Source organism: Protopterus annectens, chromosome 2.part2 (assembly GCF_019279795.1).
Source record: "Protopterus annectens isolate FY-2018-M chromosome 2.part2, PAN1.0, whole genome shotgun sequence".
NCBI lineage: Eukaryota > Metazoa > Chordata > Ceratodontiformes > Protopteridae > Protopterus > Protopterus annectens.
Window position 1 is genome coordinate 133,613,976 of NC_056730.1, and position 26,499 is coordinate 133,640,474.

At 38.6% G+C, this 26,499-nt stretch overlaps 1 protein-coding gene across 3 annotated transcripts in view; it reads right to left on the minus strand.

Annotated features, from left to right (window-relative positions):
* PDE4D (phosphodiesterase 4D) overlaps positions 1 to 26,499 on the minus strand; it is a 1,733,336-nt gene that overhangs the window by 37,485 nt on the left and 1,669,352 nt on the right. Inside the window, exon 1 of one of the 3 annotated variants that reach the window (XM_044063810.1) lies at positions 1,635 to 1,736. The exons of the other annotated variants lie outside the window; for them this stretch is intronic. Coding sequence (XP_043919745.1) covers positions 1,635 to 1,682 — 48 coding nt within the window. The 5' untranslated portion in view covers positions 1,683 to 1,736. Of the gene's footprint in view, positions 1 to 1,634; positions 1,737 to 26,499 lie in introns of those variants that run through there. 3 annotated transcript variants of the gene reach the window in all.

Consider the following 26,499-nt stretch of genomic DNA (forward strand, 5'->3'; position numbering starts at 1 on the left):
CAAACACATATGCAAACACTCACAGACATACACACACACACATAAAACATGTTCAGCAGTGTAAGAATAACAGTATCAAATCTGAGTTGTATTCACTGACAGAAAATAAGCCTGAATAAGGATGTTTTTTGCTGTTTTAAAATGACTGCACAGATGCAAATCAAAGGGTGGTTGATTAAAACATTTATTTCTAAGGGATACACTTCTATTACCATGGGCACAAAGCATTACATTCTGGAGTGCTGAAATCCAGGTAATTTACAGAGCAGATTGCATTAAATGGCAAAGTATAGCTTAGAAAAGGCTAAGGTACATTATAAAATTAATAGCAAGTTAAGACTTGAAATGCACAGCACTCTGTGCTCCAGGGCCAGCTGCCACACTGAAAAAGTGACATATTCCTTTCTCAGTTTCCTTAGAATACACTATTTAAACTACCATCATAACTTGAAAGCTCATCTACATTTCCATCAATATCACAACTTTTCAAAATCTCTAGAAACTCTAAAATAAATGAGAACAACAAAACTGCAAAACATCCTAAAATCTGGCCTCCTTAAATAGGAATTGTCATATATGATTAATTTCAGAGAGTGTTTACTAAGAACTAAAACAGAACAGAGGAACACGCATAGTGTGCAGGAATACTCTAGACACAGCGTATTGCCTTTTTAGGGATTTTTTTAATCCACAAAACCAAATGTTTTCACATTCTTACAAAGGAAATTTGTGAGGATTACCAGCTATCTCATGTGTTAACTGCTAGGGATTATCTAAGGGTTTTTAAAATGCATAATTTACAAAAAAAACAGGACTGGTTACTGGGAAATGAAATCTAACAGCTAGTAGGAGAGGTAAAATGCAATTACTGAGATCCTTGTTTCCACAGGTCAAGTAAACAAACAAACCTTAAAGTAAGCAGAGCAATCAGATACAGTTTAACTTCAGAACTGTTTCTTATTACTCCTATTATGGTAAATGAAACCTACAACAATAGGTTAAAGACCAACTTTTTTTGTCTGAAAAGATATATATGCTGTACAGCAAAAAAAAACTGTAAATTCATCAATTTTTACAATATTTTGATGAAAATTAAAGCAGAGTATTCAGAATTATTAATGTCTGTGAAGAAAGGGCAATATCCCACATCTACTACCAAACAATGACATTGTTTTATATACATACATACATACACACACACACACACACACACACACACACACACACACACACACACACACACGTCTGTGACAACACTGAGCATATTCCAGCACTACAACACAGAAATAGGCTGCTAGATGGGGTAATTCAGAAGACTGCTATTAGGTCTTGTAGGGCAAGCAGAGTAGCTATGAGCCAACAATCCAAACAGTGGTGTTGCACTGGTGATATAATATATGTCATATTCTGCTAACTATAAAATAACTTTTTCCAGCAGGATTTTGTTCCTTGTAACCCAGCAAAGTGCAACTGCTCTTAGCTACAGCCGGTTGTATCTTGAACTGCAGATATTACTTTCATTTAATGTGTTATTTTAACAGTAAGTGAGGCGTTATTTTAACTAAAGCCAGAATCGATTAATTGTTGAATATTTTACATAGTCACTGCTCGTAATATGCAGTGTAAGTGCTTACCTTAATGTAACCCCAAGAAACAGAAAGCAAGTAATTTGCCTCTGGCATCTTGATTTATTTATGTTCCACTACTTAAAATAAAAGATGAAACCAATCGCATGAGTTCAGTAAAAAGCAGGACAGCTAGATCTGCTGAAAAAGCAGAATCACTGATCAATTGACACAATTTATCAAAATAACATCTGTACAGCAGCAGAGATGTAAGAACAATCCAGGACAAAATCCAAACTTCCAATCTTCACGTGTAAAAACGCCATTTGTATGAATCCAAGGAAACAAGATCTTGAAGGTATTCTATCAGTACAGAGCCTCCAGGACTGAAAGAAAGGGCTGAAGATCTGGGTATCAGCATCCTTCCAAATGAGATTTAATGAACAATTGATGTGGAGATGCTGAGCTGCTGGGAAGACTTTCTCTGTCAACAGCTTCCAAATAAGGACCTGAGCACAAGTATGCTGGGCATGAGCACATTTCAAAGCCCGCCCATCACCTTCGCTTGAAAGCCAATCATTTTTTCTGCTGTACAGTAATTGGGGAGCACTGAGAATAAAGACATACTGTATTTCCCATTACAGACATTTTTACGTCATTGTGCATCCTAAGGGAACAGTGGGAATCTCTTTGTCTGTCTAGTAAATGTCATTTAATGATACCTCCTGCAGCTCCAGCTTCCAGCAGGGGGGAAAAAGATTAATTAGCTTAATTGTAAAGCTGTTTTAGAGCTGTCGGCATGATTTGAGATACATGATCACAGGTCGCTCTTGGAAACAGGATTTTACAATGATCTAAAGGGACCCATCCAAATGAATCTTTAAGCACAGAATGTAGTTACCACTGTCCTTTGTTTTACATACTATCAGACTGCTGCCAAGTAGTCAAAGACCCAACACAGCATACCTAGATATATGCCTTGCTGTAGTAAGGTTCTTAGGAGTTAGACCAACTATGTGATCTGAAGGAATTCTTAAAAACAGTTTGCCATTTCTATGAAGAACACAGGGAGCTTTTAAACCACAAGAGAGAGAAATTAACTGCTACAGATACAGCACAATTCTATTCTTATTACTTCTATTTACCCATATAACAAGGGCCAGAGTATTTTTATTATTTCTTAAGGAAATTATTTTCTCGGCAGGTCCACAGCTCAAGCTGCTTGTTACAGCTTACTCTTTGAAGAATCCTTTCTACCCATTAAAGCCTTTCTCTTTAAGCCACCAAAATGCTGTATATTTCCCATGGCTCATTTTACTGTACAGTACACATGCTGAGTAAGGTGGCCACTTTTCAAACTAGCAGACACTTTTTATTTTTATTTATTTATCATTTGTTGACCGGGAAAGTCCGACTAGGTTCCACAGAGCCTGTTTTCAGTGGAGGCCCGGGGAGAAATGCTCCAGATGCATGTCTTTGGAATGTGGGAGGAAACCGGAGTACCCGGAGGAAACCCACACGAACACAGGGAGAACATGCAAACTCCACACAGAAGGCACCCCAGCTGAGAATCGAACCGGAGAACCTCTTGCTGTGAGGCGACAACGTTAACCGCTGCACCACTGTGCCACCCTAACTTTAATAGGTTGCATAACATCTATCTGAATGCTAACCCTTCCAGTAGGATGCTGTTTCCCTTTGCAGACAATGGTGAGTTCCAAGTCTGTGCCTAGTAACCTTCGGCTGTGCAATATGACTTCAGACACAAAGATGCATGCGGTTTGCAAACGAGGGTGAGGGAATCAAACCATGAACCACTGCTAGTGGCTTGTCCACAGCTCATAACATTTCATCAAATGCAAAAATCATCAGGGTGTTTACATATGTCGTATTTAGGGAACTGGAACATATCCACGAGGAAGCATGCTGTACATTTTGTACCAATGCAGTAGAAGTCAGCAGATTGGATTGCAATAATGCCTTATATACTTACTACCACATATTGTTTATATATTGCAACTGTATAACATATTAAAAAGATATATGATAGTAAATAAGGTCCTACTAAACACGAAGCTACTGACTGCTACTGCAACACCTCATGGATATTATGGATACAGCCATGTTCTCCTATGATACAGGCATGTCTACACTGTGTATCTGAAGTCTGGGATGAAGGGACAAAGTTACTTTTGTGGAGGTGCTGTTGTCAGCTTCTGTCTTAAAAAAACAGTTGATGTCCCAATAAGAAATGAGTGCTTTGTAATAGATGCACTTGTTTTTTCACATACTTGACATGTTGTTCTCCAAAGCCTGGCAGTTGTTTTTCTCAGCCTTAACATTTTCTGCACAACCAATAGCACACGTTTTCCCAACCTTTCCTATACATACGATGATATCTATTTTTCCCCGTAGAACATATATTTTTTGTTTTGTTTGTTATTTTCATACACTGGAAGTTTTTTTCTGTCTCTGTTGCTGCGCTGCATGCAGCTCCTTGAGTCCTTGTGAGTTTAACTGCTGAAGTAGTTTCATTCGCTGACTCATAACTGCAAGCGCATTCAGTTTGACAACTGTAGTGGGGAAAAATAACTGAAAGTTGCAGCCACACTTTAAAAAGAGATATGTTGGCACACATGCAAACTCCGTTTCTAGACCCTGTTATAGTCACTTTGAGTACAAGCTTAGATAAAAGCAACTGCAAGAAAATCTGGTACAACATTTTCTGGTAATCATAAAAAATATGCATCATCAGTGTATCAGTCTTTTCCTGTGGGATACATGTGCTTCTAAGCCACTATGTTTCCCACAGTTAATGTCTATAACCAGGGCAAAGACACCAGAGGAATCACAATATGCTGGTACAGTAAGGGTTTATGATAACAAGCTGTAAATGGAAGTCATAATATGTTCAGCAGGTATGTGTTTCAGTCTCACAATCATTAATTACATCTATATGTACGTGCTTCAACCATAGTAATGTTCAGCATTAATTCCCCCAAGGTGGGGGGGGGGGGTTCATACATACAGGCTCTAACCTACTAACAGGGACTACTGTAATAAATGGCTGTGGTGTGTCATCCTTGTATATGCTGTATGCTGACAACAGACTAGCACTCACTTACTTATTATGTAAGACACATTCTGCAGCATTGTGTGTGTGGACAAACTGTAGCAGCAGCTGTGACATAATACAGCTATAATGGGATACACAAATAGTGCAAATGGAAAAGTCACTTATTTTGTTGTCTTTACTCAGCAATCAAATGCCACTTGTCTTTTAAATACCCTTGAAGCTCTAAATGTGTCTGAAAAAAGTCAGCTAAACATCTAAAGGTGTCATCATAAGAATGTGTATCTGCAGTTACTAATTAAAGGTACTGGGTATGACGTTAACTAGAGCTCTGTACCTACAGATCGGAATCAGTCTGTTATAATGTAACAATGTATATAATACATCCATATTACCAAAGTACTTCTACTGTCGTCTCAGACACTCGTGTAGACTGCATCCCAGTGAATTGCACCCAGTCAGGTATATAACTTCTTAAAGTAACTTTCTGCTTGTCAGCTGACAAAACTTTTATCATTATGTAAATTAAAAATGGAAAGAAAAATGAATACTATCAGAAGTAAAAATGTCAACAGTAATCCTCAATGAATGTCAGATATAGCAAAGAGAGAATGCTGTAGGAATCAAAACTGTTAATATCTTTGTGTGTGATTGAAACAATTTATCTGTTCAAGGCCTTGTGATCTGGTATTTATCTGTTTATTTATTCTATATCGGAAGCCTTGGTCTGATGAAAAGCTCAGGTATTGTGTAACAGAGTAAGTCACTTAGCACACCTTGCTCCTGCTGTCACCTCTTAAAAAAGGAACTGTGTGCCCAGTTATAAAACAGTTATCATTAATAACTGGGTTAGCACATCACACATTTGGCAGGGACTATCAGGTAGCAATACCCTTAGTGAAAGCATCATTAAATGTTGTCTCCACATTTCACTCAAGATTACATACCCTTTGAGGATGAGGTAAGTGTAAAATATGCAATATCTATAATTTACAGTGGCACACTGAGCTATGGTATTCAAAATAATCCAAATGCCATCTCTTCTGATGACAAATCATATAATTCTATATAGAGACAACTCACTGATATATGAAAAGCAGGCCAGATTGGCTCCGTATCCCCAAGAAGTAAGACAATCTTATTCATACATACTTTGCCTGCAGATGTGGACATTCAAGTGTGATAAGCCATTCAATAATCACAACACACCATTTCAGTCTTACAACATATGAAGCAGATACACTTTTCAGGTTTTTAGCAGTTTTCCTGGTTGGCAACTATAAGCAAATGCTGTTATAATTTCCTGACCCTTATGTGACCCTTTATTCAAAGTAGGGCTTATTAGCTGCAAACCACTAGCAGTATTACAGACTGTGTGTTCCAAATCTTTATTGTAGGCATCTTCCAGGCATAGTACGTAAATAATACATAATGCCTTTGGAATGTATAGTCTTCAAGTTCGTTCCTGGGAAGAATTCCTTGGAATCCATTTCTGGAACAGACTGATTGATTAATAACCTTCTATATTACATTATTGTACAGTTGTTCTACTCTTTGCCATAAATAGGTCATTTCATGAATGTGTTATATGTTCTATTTTTTACAACAATACAGATTTAACACTGTTTGACCATGGAACCTATTATGACATAAGGGAGAGTAAACAATGGGGATAAAAACTTAATCACAGTCATTTGAAGGCCTTCTGATTGCATACTAAAGTGAAAGACCCAAACAAAGTTAGATTCTTGCACTATTAAGTCACACTCTTACATATTCGGAGTGCCATAGCCTTAATGTTTTTTTTTTTTTTTTCTGTTTTCATTTGTGACATTATCAAACTCAGATTTAACAATGTCACCCTGAAAAAATACAACACATTTTAAAATGTTGCAAAATATTAAATTACTCAAGATCTTTTTGCTGTATTGTCACATCAAATAAATATTCCTACAGCCTTTAAATAATTTTGCTTCTTGGTCTGAGCATTGCACAGACTGGCCTATAGATGGCAAATTTTGCCCTGGTGCTTTTTGAATGCAGTTACCTCTTGGTTTACTCTTTATTCATTTGGTGTACAAACAACTATCAGTAATCCACAAAACATTCGGCAGTTGGACAGATCATCCCTTTACTCCCTTGTTGGGAATTCTGACTTCAGTATTAAGTTTTGTTACCTTCTGATGACTTCTTAAACTATTTCTGCTGTCATACACTTTTGAAAAAGTGCGTATTCAAGTTTTTCTTTATGAACAATAAACCAAACAGCATTCAGTCCTTCCTGTTTGCAGAAAACAGGCCAAACAACCGTGTAAGTATTTAACCATCTGCTCTTCCATCATGATGCCATCACTTGTCTGTGCTGCAGAATGCATAATAGTCTGATGATATTGTTGCCCCCACTGCCATATCTGAATAATTTTCTATAGAAAGTCTCCATTAATGCTAGCAGTTTAATTTTTTATTTTTGCTAACTAGTTACGGCAAACTAAGCAAGCATGTATGTTTATGGTAGCAGTTGTACAGAAAAACATTGCAGAAAGTTAGTGTGAGGTAATTAATGGCCACTCCCTCGCAGCTCCAAGTCGAAGCATTCAGCTTCAACATCCAGTCAATGTCTGTATGGGGAACTGCATATTTCCTTTTAATCTGAATGTTTTTTCCCCCTGGGCATTCTGGTTTCTTTCCACATTCCCAAAACACTGTAGTGGACATGCACTGAAAATTGTCCATACTGTGCGTGTGTGTGTGTGTGTATGACATCTACCCTAGCGACTGTGACACAGGTTGTACTGTAACTTGGTTAACAAACAAAATTCAAAAATAAAAATTTACATGTCATCAGTTAATTAAAATAAATACAATTAAATTTAAAAAGATGCCTGGTTTAGTCTCAAAGAACATTCTAATATAGTAAAACAGCCCATCCACATCACAATATTGTAAACACTATGGTGTAGTATTAGCCTATTCAACCTTTGTTTCATATTCTTCTGCTTTAAAAATAATAATAATAAAAATACAATGCATACGCACATACAAGAAAATATGCACTATCAATCAAGGTTATATACAATGTATTTGAAGAAATATATATATAAATCATGTTTTGAAAATCTGTTAACTAGTTGAGATTTCCTAGAGACAAAGGTCAACTTCTAGGAAAAGAGACAACTTTTTTTTCATGTTAGGAGACCTGGAGGTCCACAGTGGAGTTTTTAGAAGGAAATCCAGCTCTGCACAATGCAGCTTATTAACTGAATTGCACGTTTGTCTTGGAAGACATAGTAAATTAGCTTCATCATTTACAGCCTTGTACGCAATATTTAAGGGAACTGGGGACACTAGCAGTTTACTCAGACCTCAGTGCTTTCTTTCTACTGGACAATTTTGTATAAAACTGTAAATATAATATTATGAGACACTGAACAGTGAAGCTGGTGGGAAAATGGCATACTCCATTAATAACGGTACCATTTATATAAATGAAGTACAGATGAAGTGCACTGATTTGCAAGTGTTAGGTTCCATAACTAATAAATGTGTACTGCTTGGTAGCATTGTGAAATCATGAGGATTAGTGAGTCCGGATCTGCACTATGTGCTAGAACTTGGTGATGTAAGCAGTTGCCGGGCAATGCTATCAGATACACAGCATGAGCAAATGTTTTACATACCATATCCATTACCATGCAGAAATAATAGTAAAGGCCAATATCATTTTGCAGCATCCTCTTTACCTCCTAAGAATATGTAGCTGCACTATTTACTTAAAATAGAATCATCTGCTTTTACGTAGGGTATATCGGGGCAGCCAAATGCTCAGGGGGAAACAAATGTGACATCTCATATTTTGCAAACCTAGCAGAGTGTGCACATGACTCTATGAACAGCATCTGCTTACTATGTAGCTAGTAGTGCAGAGAATGTAAACACCAAACTTCTAACCCATAAAACCGACATCTTGTAAAATAAGGAGTGTTAATATTACTGTCTGTTATTACTGGAACTACCTATTCCCAAAATAAACCACCTGCCTTGATGCCTTGAGAAGATTCACCACAACATCAGGACAGACCACCTAAGAAGTTCAGTTTAGTCTGTGTTTACTCAAAGAAAGTACAGCTGTGAAAAATCTTACTATAACAGTAGAAGTCCTACCTTTCACTACTGTAGTATTCTTTACATGTGGGATATCCTGCGAAGGACAGTCTAACATCCAGCCAGCATACCAAAGGCTTCAAAATGACATACATCAGCCGTATGCTCCCCACACAGGTGTAGGGCATAAAGTTGGCATATGAATACTCAGTCCCCAGAAGTACCACAGTAACCCCAAAAAGAATAAGGACATGTCCATCCAGGAAAAAGAAGAGAGGGGGAAAAAGCAAAAAAGAGCTCAACAGCCAGAGAAGTATTCCCAACAAGAAATAATAAAAAAAGAATGAGGGGGAGGATGACAGGACCGAATACTGCAAGAGTGAAAAGCAGGACATCTACTGTTAAAGTGAGACGTCACACGACTGTTTATGTCCTTCCTTATCATTGTTCTTTTTGTGTGGGAGACTACAAACGTTACTGTAAGTGATGGGAGGAGGAAGATAAGGAAGAGCCATCCACAAACCCATCAAGACTGATCCTGGCAAAGCCTGCACTGATCATGGAAATAACATTTAACTTATAATCTTTAATAAAAGTATGAACAGAGGATCAAGTGGCAGCTTCTAAAATGGATCTTGTATCCAGACCCTTGAAAAAGCTTCAGAAGTGACAACTGGCCAAGTAGGCTGAGTTCAAATGGTTGCAGAAAGCTGCTTACTATGGAAAGAATAGCAAAAGGAAATGGCCTTAGAAATCCAGGAGGAGAGGACTTGCTCAGAAACACCCAAACACAATGTCCTGCTACTAAAAGAAATGAAGAGCTGCTCAGACTTTTTGAAGGGCTTCATTTTGTCCAAATAATCTATGAGCCTGAGTGAATTTTTCAAGGACAAATTTAAGGTCCAAAGAAGGAGGAATAGCTCGTTGTGGAAATCTGATAAGAAGGATGCCTTCAAGAAATTGCTGGAGTTCAAAACAAGAAGTCAAAGGAGGGGTCAAATGCAGACCAGCAGAACTTGCTGGCAAATGAGCTTTAACACAAGAATATGCTAAGCCAGCACTGAACAATTCACGCAGATAGGAAAGAACCAATTGGACCTCCAGTGAAAAGGGATCCTGATTACGCCCGACACACCAAACAGAAACTCTCTTCCATTTCATCACATAGGATTTTCTGGTAGTAGGTTTCCTGGCCTCCTGCAGACCATAAGCATGTCTTCAGAAAACTGGTGTTTAAAGGGGATCAAAACCCTACCACCAAAGTGGCAGCTGAAGCATGGACAAGTGAAGGAGAATGAGAGCCTCTTGCACTGTGTGAGAAGATCTATACGGTGAAGTAACTTGTGATGATTGGCCCTGGCCAAGTGAAAGAGAAGGAAGAGCCAATGTTGCCTGTCCCAAAAGGGAGTCACTAATAAGACTATGAGAGAGTCCTTCAAAATCTTGTGCAGGACCCTGGAAGGGGAAGAGGAGAAAGGCATACAGGAATATCTTCTTCCAAGTGAAAGACACGGCGTCCACCTTCCATGACAGACAAATTGGAGCTCTAGAACAAAATAGAGGAAGTTGCCTGTTCAGAATGGTGGCAAAAATATCAACTTCAGGAGTACAACATTGATGTACAATGTCCAGAAACACCTCCCTGTGAAGCATCCATGTGAAATTGTGTCTTGGACCTGTTCAGAGAGTCTGCCATGTACACTGCCTGAAGAGTGATATGATGGTGGATAGCAATGTCCCAGCCCTGAAGTGCCAGTCTGCAAAGAAGGTAATACTTTATGCCCCCCCCCCCCATTTGTTGATGTACCACATGACTGTGGTGTTATCTGTAAAAATGTTAGAGGGCCTTGTACCCAAAGGGAGTGAAAGACCAGAAGGGCAAGGATGAGGGCCCTCACCTCTTCGATGTTGACATGGTCTGTCAACTGATGGAGGGGGACAGAGAATTTGAACTTTCAGATTGTTGGAAGAAGCTCCCCACCCCAGATTAGAGGCATCTGTGAAAAGCTCCTGAGTAGTAGGAGGTGAGAAGACAGAAAAGGCAGACCTGGATTGAGAGACATTTGCTGACTCTGCCAAAGAATCTCTATTCTGAGACAGGGTAATAGAGGGACTGGAAATTCAAGAGGGTGGCAAAGTTGGAGCCAGACAGTCATGAGATACCACTGGAACTTTCTCATGTGAATTCTGGCAAAGGGAATTATGGGAATGGTGGATGCCATGAGCTCCATGGTTCTGAGAAATTCCCTGTCAGGAAGAGCAATGAGGGGAAGCAGAGACTGAAAACAAGCAGTCAGGGACAGAGCATTCAGAGGGGGAAGAGAAGTCAATATTGGAATGGTATGAATTCTGCAACCCAGAAAAACATAGTCCTGAGAAAGAGTCAGCACTGTCTTATTTGACAGTAAAGCCCAGGTTCTGCAGGAGAAGCATAGTAAAGTGTAGTTCCCAAAGCAGCTGAGGTTGAGAGGAAGCCTGAAGAAGCAGGTAGCCCAGAAATAGAAATATCTGAATCCCCTGCAGTCTGCAGAAGGCTATTACAGAGGTCAGACATTTTGTGAACACCCTTGGGTACTGTAGCAAAGCAAAGCAAAGGACTGAATACATGAGGAAGAAACAGAGAAAAGCAAAATCTATCTGAAAATAAGGTGAATGAGAATATGAACATAAGCATTATTTAGATCTAGAGAGACCAAAAAAGCCTTGGGAAGCAACAGATGGAAAAGAAAGCATGTTTATGAAGGTGGTGAGGAAGGAAAGGTCTAGAATGGGTCTTCATGACCTTTCTTTCCAGGGCACCAGGAATATCCTGGAATAGAAACCTGTTTTCTGCTGGGAAACTTGGACAGACTGAATAGCCCCTTGATCCAACAGATCCTACAGGATGACTAGAAAATGAGAAAGTTGGTCTGAAGGTGGCTGAGGAAGGCCTAAGAAGGTACTTCCATACCATGTAATAATGGTGTTGAATAACGGAAAGGTCTAAAAAAGTCCTTGATAATCTGTTGCAAGACAGGCACTGACAGGGAAAGGCTGAAGGATAACCAAACATGGCCGAAGGAAAAGGGTTAGAGTATGTCAGCTAGACGCAGAAAGGCTTTTCTACTTTAGATGTCTGAGTGGGCTCATCAGGAAACATATGTTTGGAAGCAAAAACACTCTTTCCATAAGGAGTTGGCAAGCCTGCCTATGCAGAAAAGCAGATTTAGAGGGACAGTTCCTCTGAAATTTGGGGACAGGGAAATAAAAACATGTTTTAGGTCTTGCATAATTTTACCTTTGCCTTGTAAGCAACACCAGTGAAAAAAAGACTTTGGTTATCAAAAGGAGAATCTAAGCATTTAGCCTTAACATCATCAGATAAGGACTGTAAGTGTAACCAGGAATATCTCCTCATGACAGATCCAGAGTCAGCAGTCCTAGAGGATGTGCAGCTGCATCATAACTACATTTAATAGTGTGATGAACCACCTGGAAGTACAGCCAAGCAAATAAAGAACTGCAGTTTTACTGTCTTAAGTCAATCAAGCCTGACTAAACCACCCCAAGCTGGGAAAAAAGAGAGAAAGCATACCTGGGCATATGGATTTGAAAGTTTATGGCCATGAAGACCACTTTTCCCTAGTCTCTCCATAGCTTGGCTATCTTTGTCAGAAGGAAGGACTTTGGAGTTGCTGGTAAAGATACTAAAGCCACAGAGATATCAGCCTAGGGCTGGACAATCAAAATTGTTGTAGCAAGCTCCTAGAGAGATGCTTGGGGGGGGGGGGGAGGTATAATGGTTAAGATGTTAACCTCACAGACACATTGCAAAATGCTTGATTCTCACCTTTGTAAGAGAAACTGGCTAGGCTTAAAATGGCCTATGAAAGTTTAGAAAAAATATATAATTTGGGGTTTGTGTGCATTATAAGTGTGGGTGTAGCGTAATGGTTCAGCGTTTTACCTCATAGATACAAGGTACAGGGTTTGGCTCTGACCTTGAGTTATTCACTAGGCTTAAAATTATCTTTTCAAGGCAGTTAGTCTAGTATTTACCTATAATTATGTCACGGTTCAGAGGCCTGCTAAGAACTCTTAACATATGCATGACATTTTCACATGAACATTGAGGTACTGAAACCTTGTCTCTGTTTAATGACTGCCAAGATTAAGAGACTAAAAACTAGTTTTGATGCCCTGAACTGGGATGACTCATTTTTTACAACTCACCTGGTTCAGGAAGTACTCAAAAATGTAACAGTGTTTTGTACTAATGGCAGCGTTTACTTTGTGCACAGGAATGGAGTACGAACATTCCAAGTGCTCATACATATAACGGATTTAGCAGTCAAGATTTCCCTTGTCAAGGACCTAACTTTCTTTTGGCTTTTATGCCAAAACCCTTCATCAAGTTGCAAGTTCTCTGGTTCAAAGACATTGCCATTGGGCTTTCTCCTGCCATGCTGAGTTAAACTGAGTTTTGTCTTCTTGTGATTTATGTTGCAGTATACATTTTTACTTGAGAGAGTTGCAAGCTCTCTGCAGAACCTGTTCTCCAGGATTGAATACTGCCTGTATTGGCCAGCCATTTTTTTCAGGGTTCCTGCTGAGCCTGTCCACCTCTCGTAGTGACCTAGGTGATTCTTTAGTCATGTGACCTTCACCATGATGGCATATCCTCAGCAGGCAGTCCCCTACTTGAAGTGTTCACCCCTCCACTACTATGTAGTCCATTACACATATCAGCACTTTGAATGTTCGTACAGCCTATAGCACTGATAGAGTGGCACAAATCATACACAAGATGAAGTGTTACAATCTACTGGTTGTTTCAATCAGTTAAATCCACTGGACTGGATCAGGCAAAATCTTTCAGAAGATGTCACCTTTCTGTTTTCAGGTGGTGATAGGCAAGAGAATGGAGTTGACATACTGCTTAGCATGGAGACATCAAAAACTTTAGTCAGTTAGGAGCCAATCAGTGATAGAATTATTTCAGTATGCTTACAGAGCCATTTCACTAAACTAACATTACTACAAGTTTATGCACCAACAGAAGCCGTTACAGATACTGAAAAGGAAGAATTTTACGAACAGCTACAAGTTGTGATGACTTCCATTCCCAGTGATCTTAGAATTGTAATGGGTGATTTCAATGCTTAAATCAGAAGCAACAGAGAGGGAACTGAACACATAATTGGCTCTGCTGCTTTAGGAAACAGAATGGATAGTGTTTATAGATTCCTGCAGTTCTGTATTGACAATCTCGTTAAAGTTGGGGCAGCATATTTGAACATAAAGACATTCATAAGGCAACATGGTGTTCACTCAACGGATACACGGTGAATCAGATTGATCACATCTGCATAGCTCATCGAAGGATGAGTATGCTTTAAGATGTCAGAGTACAATGGGGAGCTGATGTCACATTTGGTCACTACCTTGTGGTTACACCAATGAAAATGAAACTCAATAACCAAAAGAAAAAGCCAGTATCTCCTCGATTTAACATTGACATATTGATGTCACCTGACGTGCAAACCAAATACAACATCAAGGTCCAAAACTGATTCTCTGCTCTACAGAGTGTAGATGACGACATTGAACAGCAATGGGAACAGTTTAAGTCAATCATCAAAGAGAGAGCAGAAGCAACAGTTGGGTATAAGAGAGGCAAAAGAAAAGAAGCGTGGATAACAGTTGAAACTTAGAATACCATTGATTCACGACATGATTGCAAACGAATACAAGAGAAGGCATACCAAACTAGCCAGTCATTAGACACTTTGATTGAAGAATATAAACAGAAAGATAAACTGATCAAAATGATGTGCAAAAATGACAAAAGGTTATGGGTTGAGAAACTGGCAACAGAGGCAGAAACAGCAGCAGTGACTGGAAATTCCAGGCCATTATATCGTGTTGCCAAAGAACTTATGAAGAGAATAAACAAAGGCCACCTATTGGATTAGCAAATGGAAAAACTGCAAAAACACAAGAGGAACAATTAAGGAGATGGCAAGAACATTTTTAATTTGTGTTAAACTGCCCCACACCAGATGATCTGCATGACTTTGGCAATGCTGGCCAAGTGTTAACAATTATTCTGCATGTGAACTTGGCAGACTTTCGTGAGACTTAAGTAAAGGAAGGCAGAGCCAAACTAAACAATGGAAATGCTCCTGGAACAGACCAGGCACAATCAGAGTTGCTAAAGTATGCTACATCTTCAGTGGAATACTTCACATGTCTCTCGAACAACATATAGACTCAAGAAAAGGTACCTAGTGAGTGGACAAATGGCATCGTCATCCCTTTACCAAAAAAAAGGAGATCTTGGAGACTACACGTATTGGCATGGAATCACAATGTTGTCAGTACCAGGCAAAGTTTTTGCCAGTGTATTACTGAATAGACTGAAAGGAGCTGTGGATGACAGACTCAGATGGGAACAGGTTGGATTTAGATCAGGTCAATCCGGCACTGTCCAGATATTTGCACTCAGACAAATTATAAAAAAGCAACAGCATGGAAGAAACCAGTCACTTCAAAAAATGCCTTTGACTGCATACACAGACCATCACTATGGCACACCCTGGCAGAATATGGGATTCCTCGAAAATTCATTACACTGCATACACAGACCATCACTATGGCACACCCTGGCAGAATATGGGATTCCTCGAAAATTCATTACACTGTTTAAGAGTCTGTATCAAGACAGTAAGTGCACAGTTCAGGCGAATAATGAGTTCAGTGACTGGTTTGCAGTGGTCACTGGTGTATGACAGGGATGTATAATGTCTCCCTTATTATTCACAAATAGTTATTGACTGGGTCATGTGGAAAGCATTACATGGAAACTCAGTGGGACTGGAATGGATCGATGACAACAAGCTATGTGACTTGGACTTTGCTGATGACATAACTCTTATAGATATAACATGGAGTGGAATGCAGACATTGACCACATCAGTGGAGAAACAGGGTGGGAAAATAGGCCTCAAAATGTATCCTAACAAAAGCAAAGTGTTCGTCAGGGAAGCATGGAATGACAACAAAGACATAACGGCTGCAGGATCAATATTAGATATGACAGAAAACATCTGCAACCTGGGCAGTTTCATCTCTCATACAGGCAACTGCGAGAAGGAAGGTCTGGTTAGATTTGGAAAAGCAAGTGGAGCATTCAACAGACTAAACTAAATCTGGAGATCAAAAAACATTGTACTGTCCACAAAGGTGAATCTATACCAAGCTCTGGTGCTGTCTACACTCTTATATGGTGCTGAGCTATGACCAATCACAGCATTAGCCACGAGAAAGCTTGAGGCTGCTCATCATAAATGGTTAAGACACATTCTGGGAAGATCATGGAAGGACAAAGTAAAAAATGAGAGTGTTAGAGAAAGAACGCAATGACCGAAACTTGAAAATATCATTATGGAAAGAAGACTACTTTGGTTTAGTCATGTTAATCGCATGGACACTAGCAGGATTCCTATACAATACCTCAACTGGAAACTAGCTGGACACAACAGAAGACCAGGCAGACCTCGACAAAACTGGAAAGGAGTAGTAAGAAGAGACCTCTGTCACCTGAATATCACTTGGGAGGAAGTTAAAGAAGCAGCAGCTGATAGGACACAGTGGAGTCTCCTTGTGACCCAATGCATCATCAATGTGGGGTGAACCGAAGACGACTGATGGGAATACAATACCAATGCATCATCAATGTGGGGTGAACCGAAGACGACTGACGGGAATACAGTATCAATTAGCCAGGCAGGAAAACTCAGCTAAGAGAATGGTTAACGAGAGTATTTGCCGTTTCTAATTATGAATGTGTAGTACAATCGTTTTCAGCAATGGCTTCTAAACGTAATGTCAAATGATTATGGTTTTCATACAAGAAATGACTCTGAAGCAACTTGTGGTGTTACTGTATCTAGTGAATAAAAAGCTAAGCAGCATGTTTGAATACAGTACAGAATAATTACCCTTGTCCTCTAAATTCCAGCAATATGCTGATAGCATATTCTATGGTACCAGTGACTTAAATGGTCGCTAGTATTCGTTGTCAACCACGTCTGTTCACTGCAATATACTGGTGCATGCAATATTTCTTTGTTAGGTAGCTTAACAACACTAAGAGTTAAGGCTCCATAACTGAAAGGTAATCCACTTAAGACCACTAAGAAATAAAGACAATACAGAAGCCTGCATGGAGCAGAGGTGTCCTTCAAGATAAAGTAGACAAAACTCAAAACATTCCATTTTTTTGGTAATTCTGGTTTGCACTAGATTTTTCAAGGCAAGACATCTTGCACAGATTTTATAGCATAGCCCCAGAGAGGTATAAAATAAGACTGCATGATCCAAGCAATGCTATAATTACAAAACTATTTTAATGGACAGCATGAGGTGGATAGCAAATTACATCTATGAGCACTATGTTTTTCCAAGTGATGTATTAACTTGCAATCATGCTAATTCAATGTTCCCCACATGAGAAATGCACACATTTCCACAGCTATGGGGTGGCAAAACTTAATGGAAAAATTAAGGATTTTATTTGGCCAAGTGGTCTAAGGCACCAGACTCAAGGAGTAAAATTAATTTAAGAATATTGAGTCTGTTGACATCAACTGTGATTTTCTATGACAAAGTTCACAGCAGTATTAACATCACAGGTCCAGTGCAGCTGATGACCAATACATGTAAGAAATAATGTGATTATCAAAACAGCAAGCAACACCAGCTTCTTCTTTCCTTAAAATGTCATGCATGCTTTGCTCTCACAAGAGAAACAATGATGCACTTGGTCTTTTTCTCTATTATTCATATGGTAATTTACTCAGATTGTAGTAAAACAGCTGCCTACGTCAATGATCATGACAAAAAAAAATAATAATAAAGGCAAGTACTACATGGCTTGCTAAATCATAACAGTGCCTGCGCTGACTGAGTAGCAATGAACCCTATCTGCAAAGACTCCGCTGGCTTACTTATCCTAACGGAAGGGAGGAGAAATCACCACAGGATGATAAACCTCGCTAGTGAGATTTGGCGAAACTATCTCAACTTAACAATTCTACACCACAAGCTCACAGGCATTCTCGGTCTTAATGATCTTGCATCACTCCATGTTGGGGGGTGCATAACAAAACAAGTCCCCTCGAGTAACAAGTATGATACTGTATCAGGATGTCACAATGTTGTCTCTGACTATCAGATAAACAGTGGATCAGGTCTGACCAAGACTGATGAGAAACTCTGATGCCAGCTGATGACCAAATCCCATTGGGACCAAAACCTACTTAAAAAAATGTGTATGAATGTGTTCTTACTTAAGCATCTTTTCCTGGACTACAGCTGTCATACTATGGACGGAAAAAAGTGCTTAACCTGAAACAGAATTCAGGGAATGGAATGTTTACTTACTAATGCCTTGACTGGGTAGATGAGCTGATGAAGACAGGCCTTAATTTAGACATCACCAAGGAAGTAGGACATATTGTGTGTGCTGATGACTTTATATGTAGTCAAAGATCATGAGTGAATAACATGTTGGAGTCGTGAAAAGGGTGATGGGGTCTACTCCCAAACTTAGACAATGGCATTTTTCTTTGTCTGATAATCTGTTTGCTAGTTGGTTAACTGAGTATTTTATAGTCTATTTCAACATAAAATAAATTCATATGTCTCTTCCCTCTTATTTTTGCTTCCAGCAACATGAATCTTGTCTTCTGCAAAACAGTACATATAACACCATATTTTTCTAAAAACATTTCAAAAGTCTTGACTTTTTTGAATATAATTTTTTTCTCAACTGTGCAAGGTCATAGGATCATAGGAGATGTTTTTTATAAGATTTTTATATATTTACTTTGATATCAGTGCTGAATTCTGGGATTACTGTCTGTGTACGAATGGAAATCTGCCAACACCCATTTTGCAGTACACAAATAAAATGCAATGCAAAGATTCATCAGTCTCTCACCTCATAAACAGCATGTTTTATTACATGCTCATTTAAAAAGAAAGACTTCTGCTGCAGAAAACTACCTAAGTTTGTTTATTTATTCAGTTTTACTCATTTCTTAACAGAAATAGACATAAATGACTCTTTTTCAGGAGTAACCCAATAAATGACTTTCTCCTTGCTACAGAATTTTCAAGTAGAGACTGAACGAATCAAAGAGCTACGAGGCCTGTTTACAATGCACAACCTTTGTCTTCTTTATTATACTAGCATACAATGAACACAAGTACAATTCACTTTCTCTTCTTGATCCACTATATTCTATATAAATGTTGTTACTACATGCCTTAGCATTGCTATAATCTTACTAGGGCTGTTATCAGCCAGGATGGTTTCCCAAAAGTATCATGAAGAATACCAACAGTGGCAGACTCGATGGATTTTACAGAGCCACGTGATTGTTGCTCCTTCGGCAGTAATGAAGCACAGGATGTTCTACAGTTCAGTTGTTACTTATCTCACAATAACACTGGAACTGACCTTTTCCAGTTCTATTACATTCTTTTTCATTGCATTACAAAACTGCAGTTACAGCATCAGACTTCCGGTTCAGCACCAATGTAAATTAGAAATGTTTACCCAAGTGCTAAAGGACCGCACAGGACCATATGTCCCTACTGCTTGTTATGCAGAGGCTATTACTTAAGAAGTGATCCAAACTTAAAATTTTGGAGGTTTAAAGCTTGACATTCTAAACTGTTATGAGTTCTATCACAGTGTTGTGACATATGTCTCTCACAAAGAATTAATACAAATCAGGCATGACTACTTCCACTGGCTGTAGCTGTTGATACCACACAGAAAAGCCACAGAAGGAGAGGTGACCATTCACTAATTTTTTTTAAAAAAGGAAGATATGGGCATGGTCAGTATCAGGAATATAAAGTATCAATTGTTCACAGCAGATACGGGGATACTTCTGGAGTATGAATTAACCACCAGTGCCTGGATTAGCAGAATTTTAAAAAGCTGGCTACACTGATCTGGAGACAAGTGTCTTATTATGTCTTTATTGTGTCACATTGTGTACCAGTAATGAAATAAGTTCTGAGTATAGAATAACTAGGAACACGATCAAAGGCAAATATCTACTATCGCATGTCATCAATAAATGCACCTAAGCTTGTCATACACCTCCTTGCCTGTTATCATTTCACAAAAGTAGGGCACTGATTCACTCATTGTCCCATTAGAGGGAAGATGGTGGGTCAATGACATGGCACAGATGGGATGCTGCAGGGCACAGACAGTTTGGTGCTCAGCTGATTAGTTTAATTTAGTAAAACACTTTGCTACAGCGAATCCCTACAGAGATGAAAAGTCTAAGAAAGCAAATGTTAGGGACCCATTTACACGTAAGCTGGCTGGTTAGAAGACCTATTTCAGTATGGACTGTGGCAAAAGACATTAAAGCAGAAAATAAGACACCAAAACATACCTTTGATGTTTTCCAAAGGATCTTGTTTTATTTTTATTTTTATTTTATAAATATGGCAGCTAATTCAGAGGCTGTCCTTTACAACAGGCCTGTTATTACCATTATTATAACAGGCTGTTCTCCTATGTATAGTATTCTTTCAAAGGACCACCCAAGGATAAGTCAGTCTTTTGGATTTCATCCAGCGAAAGCTGAACACCACAAGACACTGCTATACTTAAGGAGTAGTAAGCACTCCCCTTCCAGCCATACTGTGCATTCCAATGATGAAATGCATGGTATCTGAACAGCTGAGCTGATCTGGCAACTGTCGAAGTGGTTTCCACACATAAATTATCTACTTTCAGATCTGTTACAAAGAAACATTGCAATTTATTTACTACCATTACTGAATGGGGTCATGCAAAAAGGAATCTTAAATAAATCTGGAATGGCTTATAGGTTAAGATTTTACTTTTACTTTAAAGCTTAAACAATGGTAGTGACATCTGTCCTCTTGTTGACATTTGGACTTTCTGGCATTTACGTAATCTTTATTATGTCAGATGGCAGTGCTATATTTAGAAATGCAAGAAACACTACCAATGGACAGCATCTGGAAAGACATAAAAGCGCCATGAGTGGGGCGATATCAGTCTCAGATTCCTCATGGCAATGGGCACTGTGGACTTTAATTCTGTTCACTGAACTAAATCTTCCTAGACAATGTACTCTTCCAAGGGTACTTTGCTTTAATGTTGAGTGTACTGGAAATGTAAATATAAATTCAACTTTTAAGTAAATAGTAGTACATGATGTCCTAAATCTCTTCGCCTCATCTTTCCTAATGCACCCAAAAATATCTGTCCCACGACATGTCTGCAGCTGCCTTAGTCTCTAGCTACAACAGCCTGGAAAGAAACCTGTTTATAAGCAGGCAAGTATAAAACTGGTGCCCAGAAGAAATCACCTATATATATTTAAATTTATCAGCAGCTGTAAAGAAGGTCCACAAAAACTTCAACCACTTTTTCTTGGTGGCAAGTAATAAGTAGGTGTTTACTACAGCAACATTCAAGAAAGTCCACTGTGGACAGAAAGAGTAACAATAATTTAAATGCTTAGATGTAAACTGTTCAAATTATCCCTCAACAAACTCAGTTACAGTTCATTAATGCTGAGTTTATAACTGCTTTACTGGAGATTGTAATATGTGTTTTTTGCCTTTTTGATTTTGAATATTCAGCACCCGTTAAAAGCAAACAGACAAACACGCAATGTCAAAAATGTACTGTTCTCCTCAATCTAACTTTGTGGAAGTTGTAAGAACTACAATGGTTTTAAGACAGAATGGGTTATATGTTGAAGAGAATACTATAGTTTTCGGACCTAGTGACACATGTTTTTCCATTAAGACTCATATACTTCATTCTATGCCATTTTCATTAAAGGCAGTCTTGAGGGGGGAGGGGGTAGAATGTTGTCACTTGAATAGTTTGGCCTTGGCTGCTAATTCCTTTCGGATCAAAGAATGTTGCAGTACCTCACAACTTGGAGAGCAGACTGAAGTCACAATGCAGGATTGTGTGTTATGACAGGGATTAAACTAAAAACAGACGGTCACCAAAGACATCAGCATGTGACTGTTATATGTTCTAGTTAATTTCCTTGACAATTAAAAAAAAAATATATATAACTATTTCATTTTGTACAATTCCTCCAGTTTAATAAACAGCATGGTGCAATACTTTACAGATATGGTCTTGCTCTCTTATAACGCACACTTAGCAGGTGCAAACATTATATGCACATCCTCCAGGTGCCACTGCAGAATACCAGAAAGTAGCCATAGATTAGTGTCACTTGAGCAGTATGGGGCAGCATCATTTAGCACCACATACAATCAGAGGACAACTGCACTCATTCAATGACAAACTAATGCAACTTAGCCTGCAATCAAGAGAAACGTTTCTCACTCCTCTACAGACTGATTCACACAATCAGATGTAAAAAAAAAAAAAAAACTTTTGCTGACTTCTGTAGTTTTATCGCAATTCCTCAGAGCACAAGCTAAACACTGCTTTGGAATGGTGTGTTCTTACGTTTTGCAATGTCCACTGCTCAGCCATGCTCACAGAATTCTCATTCCCAGCTACATATGTGTAATAGTTCATGCTTCAAGTTCAAAGCCTAGTATTAAGGTCAGGGCATACAAACGTACAACAGCAAGCAGCCTTCTGACTGACAAGCTAGGGTCATGCAGCCAGAGACAGAAGCTGCAGAAGATGCCAGAAAGGCATTTTTATTGTACCTGTGCAATTTCTCCCAGTGTTTTTGTCATTCCACATTTTTTTTTTAATTTTTAATACTGAAAAATAAACTGCTACACAAAAAGTTTTATGTCTTAAGACAGCATTGAGAAACCTTTCAGAGCTCCAATTAACCAGTCCAGGACTGATCGACTGATTGACGTTTTTTTCTATCTATGTTTGCTAACCAGGAAATTTCAACTGGGCTTGACACATTTTCAATGGAACACTGAAAGAAAAACACCACTAAGTTGAAATTAACCAAAGATTTTTGAAGTACATTTATATGAAACACAGATCATATATAAAACACAGGCTATACATTTAACAACTTTATTGGAAAATTAAAGGAGTTATAAAAGGGAGGGCTTTTAAATACATAATACAATACCAAGAATTCTTTAGAAGAAACACTAGCAAGAGATAAAACAATGTAACGTGAAGACAACTAAGCAGAATTAAAAAAATTGTTACACTGGAACAACTTAAAAGTTAAAGTACCAAATGCAAAGAGACATTTAAGAAGGAATCTGTGAGGAAACATATCTGCAAGTTTCAAACTTACTTTTTGAAGAGTTTTTGGAACATGCCTAATATGCAGTTACAAGGTTAATCTGTATAGCCATTTAACTTAATAAATGCTATCTTATAAATAAATGTATTTTCTTTGTAAAATGTGAGACATTATATACAGGTATATAACTTTAATGTTAATGAGCTAGCTAAAGTTATTTGCAAGTTGTCTGGTAAATCCTCACTTCCAGAGAAACCAGCTGGAATATAGACCTCCTAGAAGTTAGATCATGTCTACTGTGCCTTGTCTTTCGGCTTTTCCCAGTTAGGGGTCGCCACAGCAGAACTCTGGTCCGCTAATGACTGACAGTAGATTTTTACGGTGCCGAGGTGCCAGCTCGACGCCCAACCTTCAACGAAGGCACACCCATTTCACGCATGTCTTTTGAATGCCACTCGAACGTGGGGAGTAAATGCAGACTCCACACAGAAGGTGCTCCAGCCGAGAATTGAACGGGAGAACCTCTTGCTGTGAGGCGACAACACTACCGCTGCACCACCGCGGCTGATATCATGTCTACTGTGCCTAAGCCTTACATATTTACTTAGCCTTCTAATGTGTCATATATTCACATGCATCAATTTGTGTTCATATGTATGCACACACACAATCAAGTACACATTATTTCTGGAAGCAACAGTCATACAACTGTGATTACAGAAAAGGAAGGAAAATATCTCCTTATATAAGAAAAGCAGGGCTGGCATAATGGTAAAGGTCTTTACCTCACAATTCAAGATACAGGGTTTGATTCTAACTTCTAGTTATTGGCTAAGCTTGTAAAAATCCATTAAACATGAAATAACTGTTGATCCCAAACAAATGGAAGATGAATAGCAACACTTATCCACACATTTGTTTTTTTGGTAGGCTGTAAACCTGCAGTGTTTTAACTTGGTAAAATTCCATTTTCAAAATTATGCTTCCTTCCACTTTCACAACTATTCCTGTCAAATTGCAGGATTTATTAAAGTTAGTAGTTTCTAAGTCTAGCATTATAAACTTTTTTTTATAAAGGGCTCACTTTGGGACATACTAAAGTTATAATAGGAATAGGAGTGAGTATAAAAAAAAATATTGTGTTTCAAATCATTTTCTCCAAATGATATGCCACTGATTCTCTTGATATTACAAATAAATGTGGTTCAGCTGTTGCGTTTGGATCTCCTGACATTCACTTGCTGCCCAGCAGTTAGTACACTGAGATAATCAACATTTCAACAGACCTGTCATCTGACCCTTTGGCTGCTGCAGTCCATGAAAATGTCCTTAAGGGAATTTACAACTGGAAGGTATGATGTCATGCAGCTAAAGTCAATCTGCATGAAGTTCACCTACAGAACTTGGGCGGGGGGGGGGGGCACAGCAGCTGCTCCTGACTAGAAACAGAGTCATGCTTCATCCTTTCTAGGTCTATTTTATGATTATCTGTGACCAGCTACAGCAAAATATATTTTTTTACAAGTCTATTAAAATATTGGGGATTGCTGTTTGCAAGCGTTATTAAAAAGAATCAAGGTTAACATAGAAACACCGACTTTAACTGCAGATAATAACAGTTAGGCCCACAAAGTCTACCCTTCTCCCTACCTTCCTAAGTAGCAAGCATCTGCCTTTCACTGTGTTTTACATCAAAAGCTTAGGGACTCCTAGTAATGGGTAGCAGTTAATAAAAAATACCACCACCGCCAAGACCTAAACTGCAACCTTTGACTCTACCCAAGAGTAACAACTCATCTCATAAAATTCTGTTCAGCATTCAAAGCAATGTTGCAGTGAAGTCTGTTGCTTGTCCTACAAAAAGATTTAATCTCCAGAAGGGTTGGAAAGCCAAAGGTATCTAGCACAAACATCCACGTAAGCAGGTGACTTTTAAAAGGGAAACACTGAGCAAGATCTGGCAAGCTTTGTCACTGCAGAAGATGACTGTAATAAATTTAGAATAACTTCATGCCTGTCTAAGAAAGGCAGTAAAAAAAAAATCTGACACCAGTACAGTAAACTGTAACAATTCTAAACTCAGATCATCAATGTACATCATAGCTTACTGAGAATCTCAAACCTTGGCTGCAACTTCACATTTTCTGAAAGATTTGTAGCATTTCTGTTGCATTACACTACAGCACCATATCTATGCAAAACATTAATACTCTAGGAGAATGACTATCTTGTTTTGTTTAGCAAAGGTTTGTTTACTGTCAAATATATTACAGTAATTTCAAGCAGCAAGCTACATAGACAGTTAATATAACATTCAAAGGTTACATATTTTTCTTCACACTGTTTTTCAGCCCCTTGCCATAAGCTCAAATGCACAGCTTTTGGGCTTTGGATATTTCAGTACAGTTTTGGTATATATGTGGGAATCACGAATGCTTAAAACACAAATGGATGAATATATGTCAAAGAATTCAATTAAATCTGGGCATACTTTTCCTGAAAGGGCAATATAGGAAACAGCTTTAAAATATTGTAAACTAACAAAAACACTAAAGCTTTCTTTCTGCAGTACAAACTAAGAAAGTGAATGTGCTTTAGAAACCATGTTTATGTGGGCTTACCCCTCTAAAAAACAAAAAGAAAGAAAAAAAAACTTAAATATCCTCACTCTGAGAGTCTCGCAATTCAGAGAAACAGCAAAAACAGAAATACACACAAATACATTTTTGGTTCTTTTTCTGAAATGGTGCAGTCCTAGAATGTGACTAATTATGTCCATGTCTGGTGAAAAGCACTGGACCCCCCACAAAAATATACACTGAATTCCAAGACTGTATTGCAAACATTTGAAAAACAGTACTTATTTCAATAATGTGTGAACACATGTATGCTATGCAAAGCTTCACAGAAATAAGTGTCCGTCTAATAATCTGAATAAATATGTGATTAATCATTTTTAACTGAGTAAATATGTTTCAAACAACTGTGATTCCTGACAGCACAGTTTAAACCTGCAACTCCCCGTTCTCAAACTTTCCAATGAATTAAATGCAAGTATCCTTGCAAAGAAATAGAACCCCAGCCTGTCAGAGGATTCAGAGGTGCATTAAACCACTAATTTCATACACAGATGTATATGTGCTTGAAAACAAGCTCTTTGGTCAGTGGTCATTCCTTCCCTATCACTGATATCTTGACCAACATTAATTGTTTCCAAACTTAGATCATCAACCACTGGGGATGCACAAGCCAGTGCATTTCTTTCTGCCGGTCCCAAGCCCGGATAAATGGGGAGGGTTGCGTCAGGAAGGGCATCCGGCATAAAACTTCGCCAAATCTTTTCATGCAGTCACCAGTTAATATTTCCATGCCGGATTGGTCGAGGCCCGGGTTAATAACAACCGCCACCAGTACTGTTAGCCAACAGGGTGCAGGCGGAAATTGGGCTACTGTTGGCCGAAGGAGGAGAAGAGGCGGAAGGCATGGCCGAAGG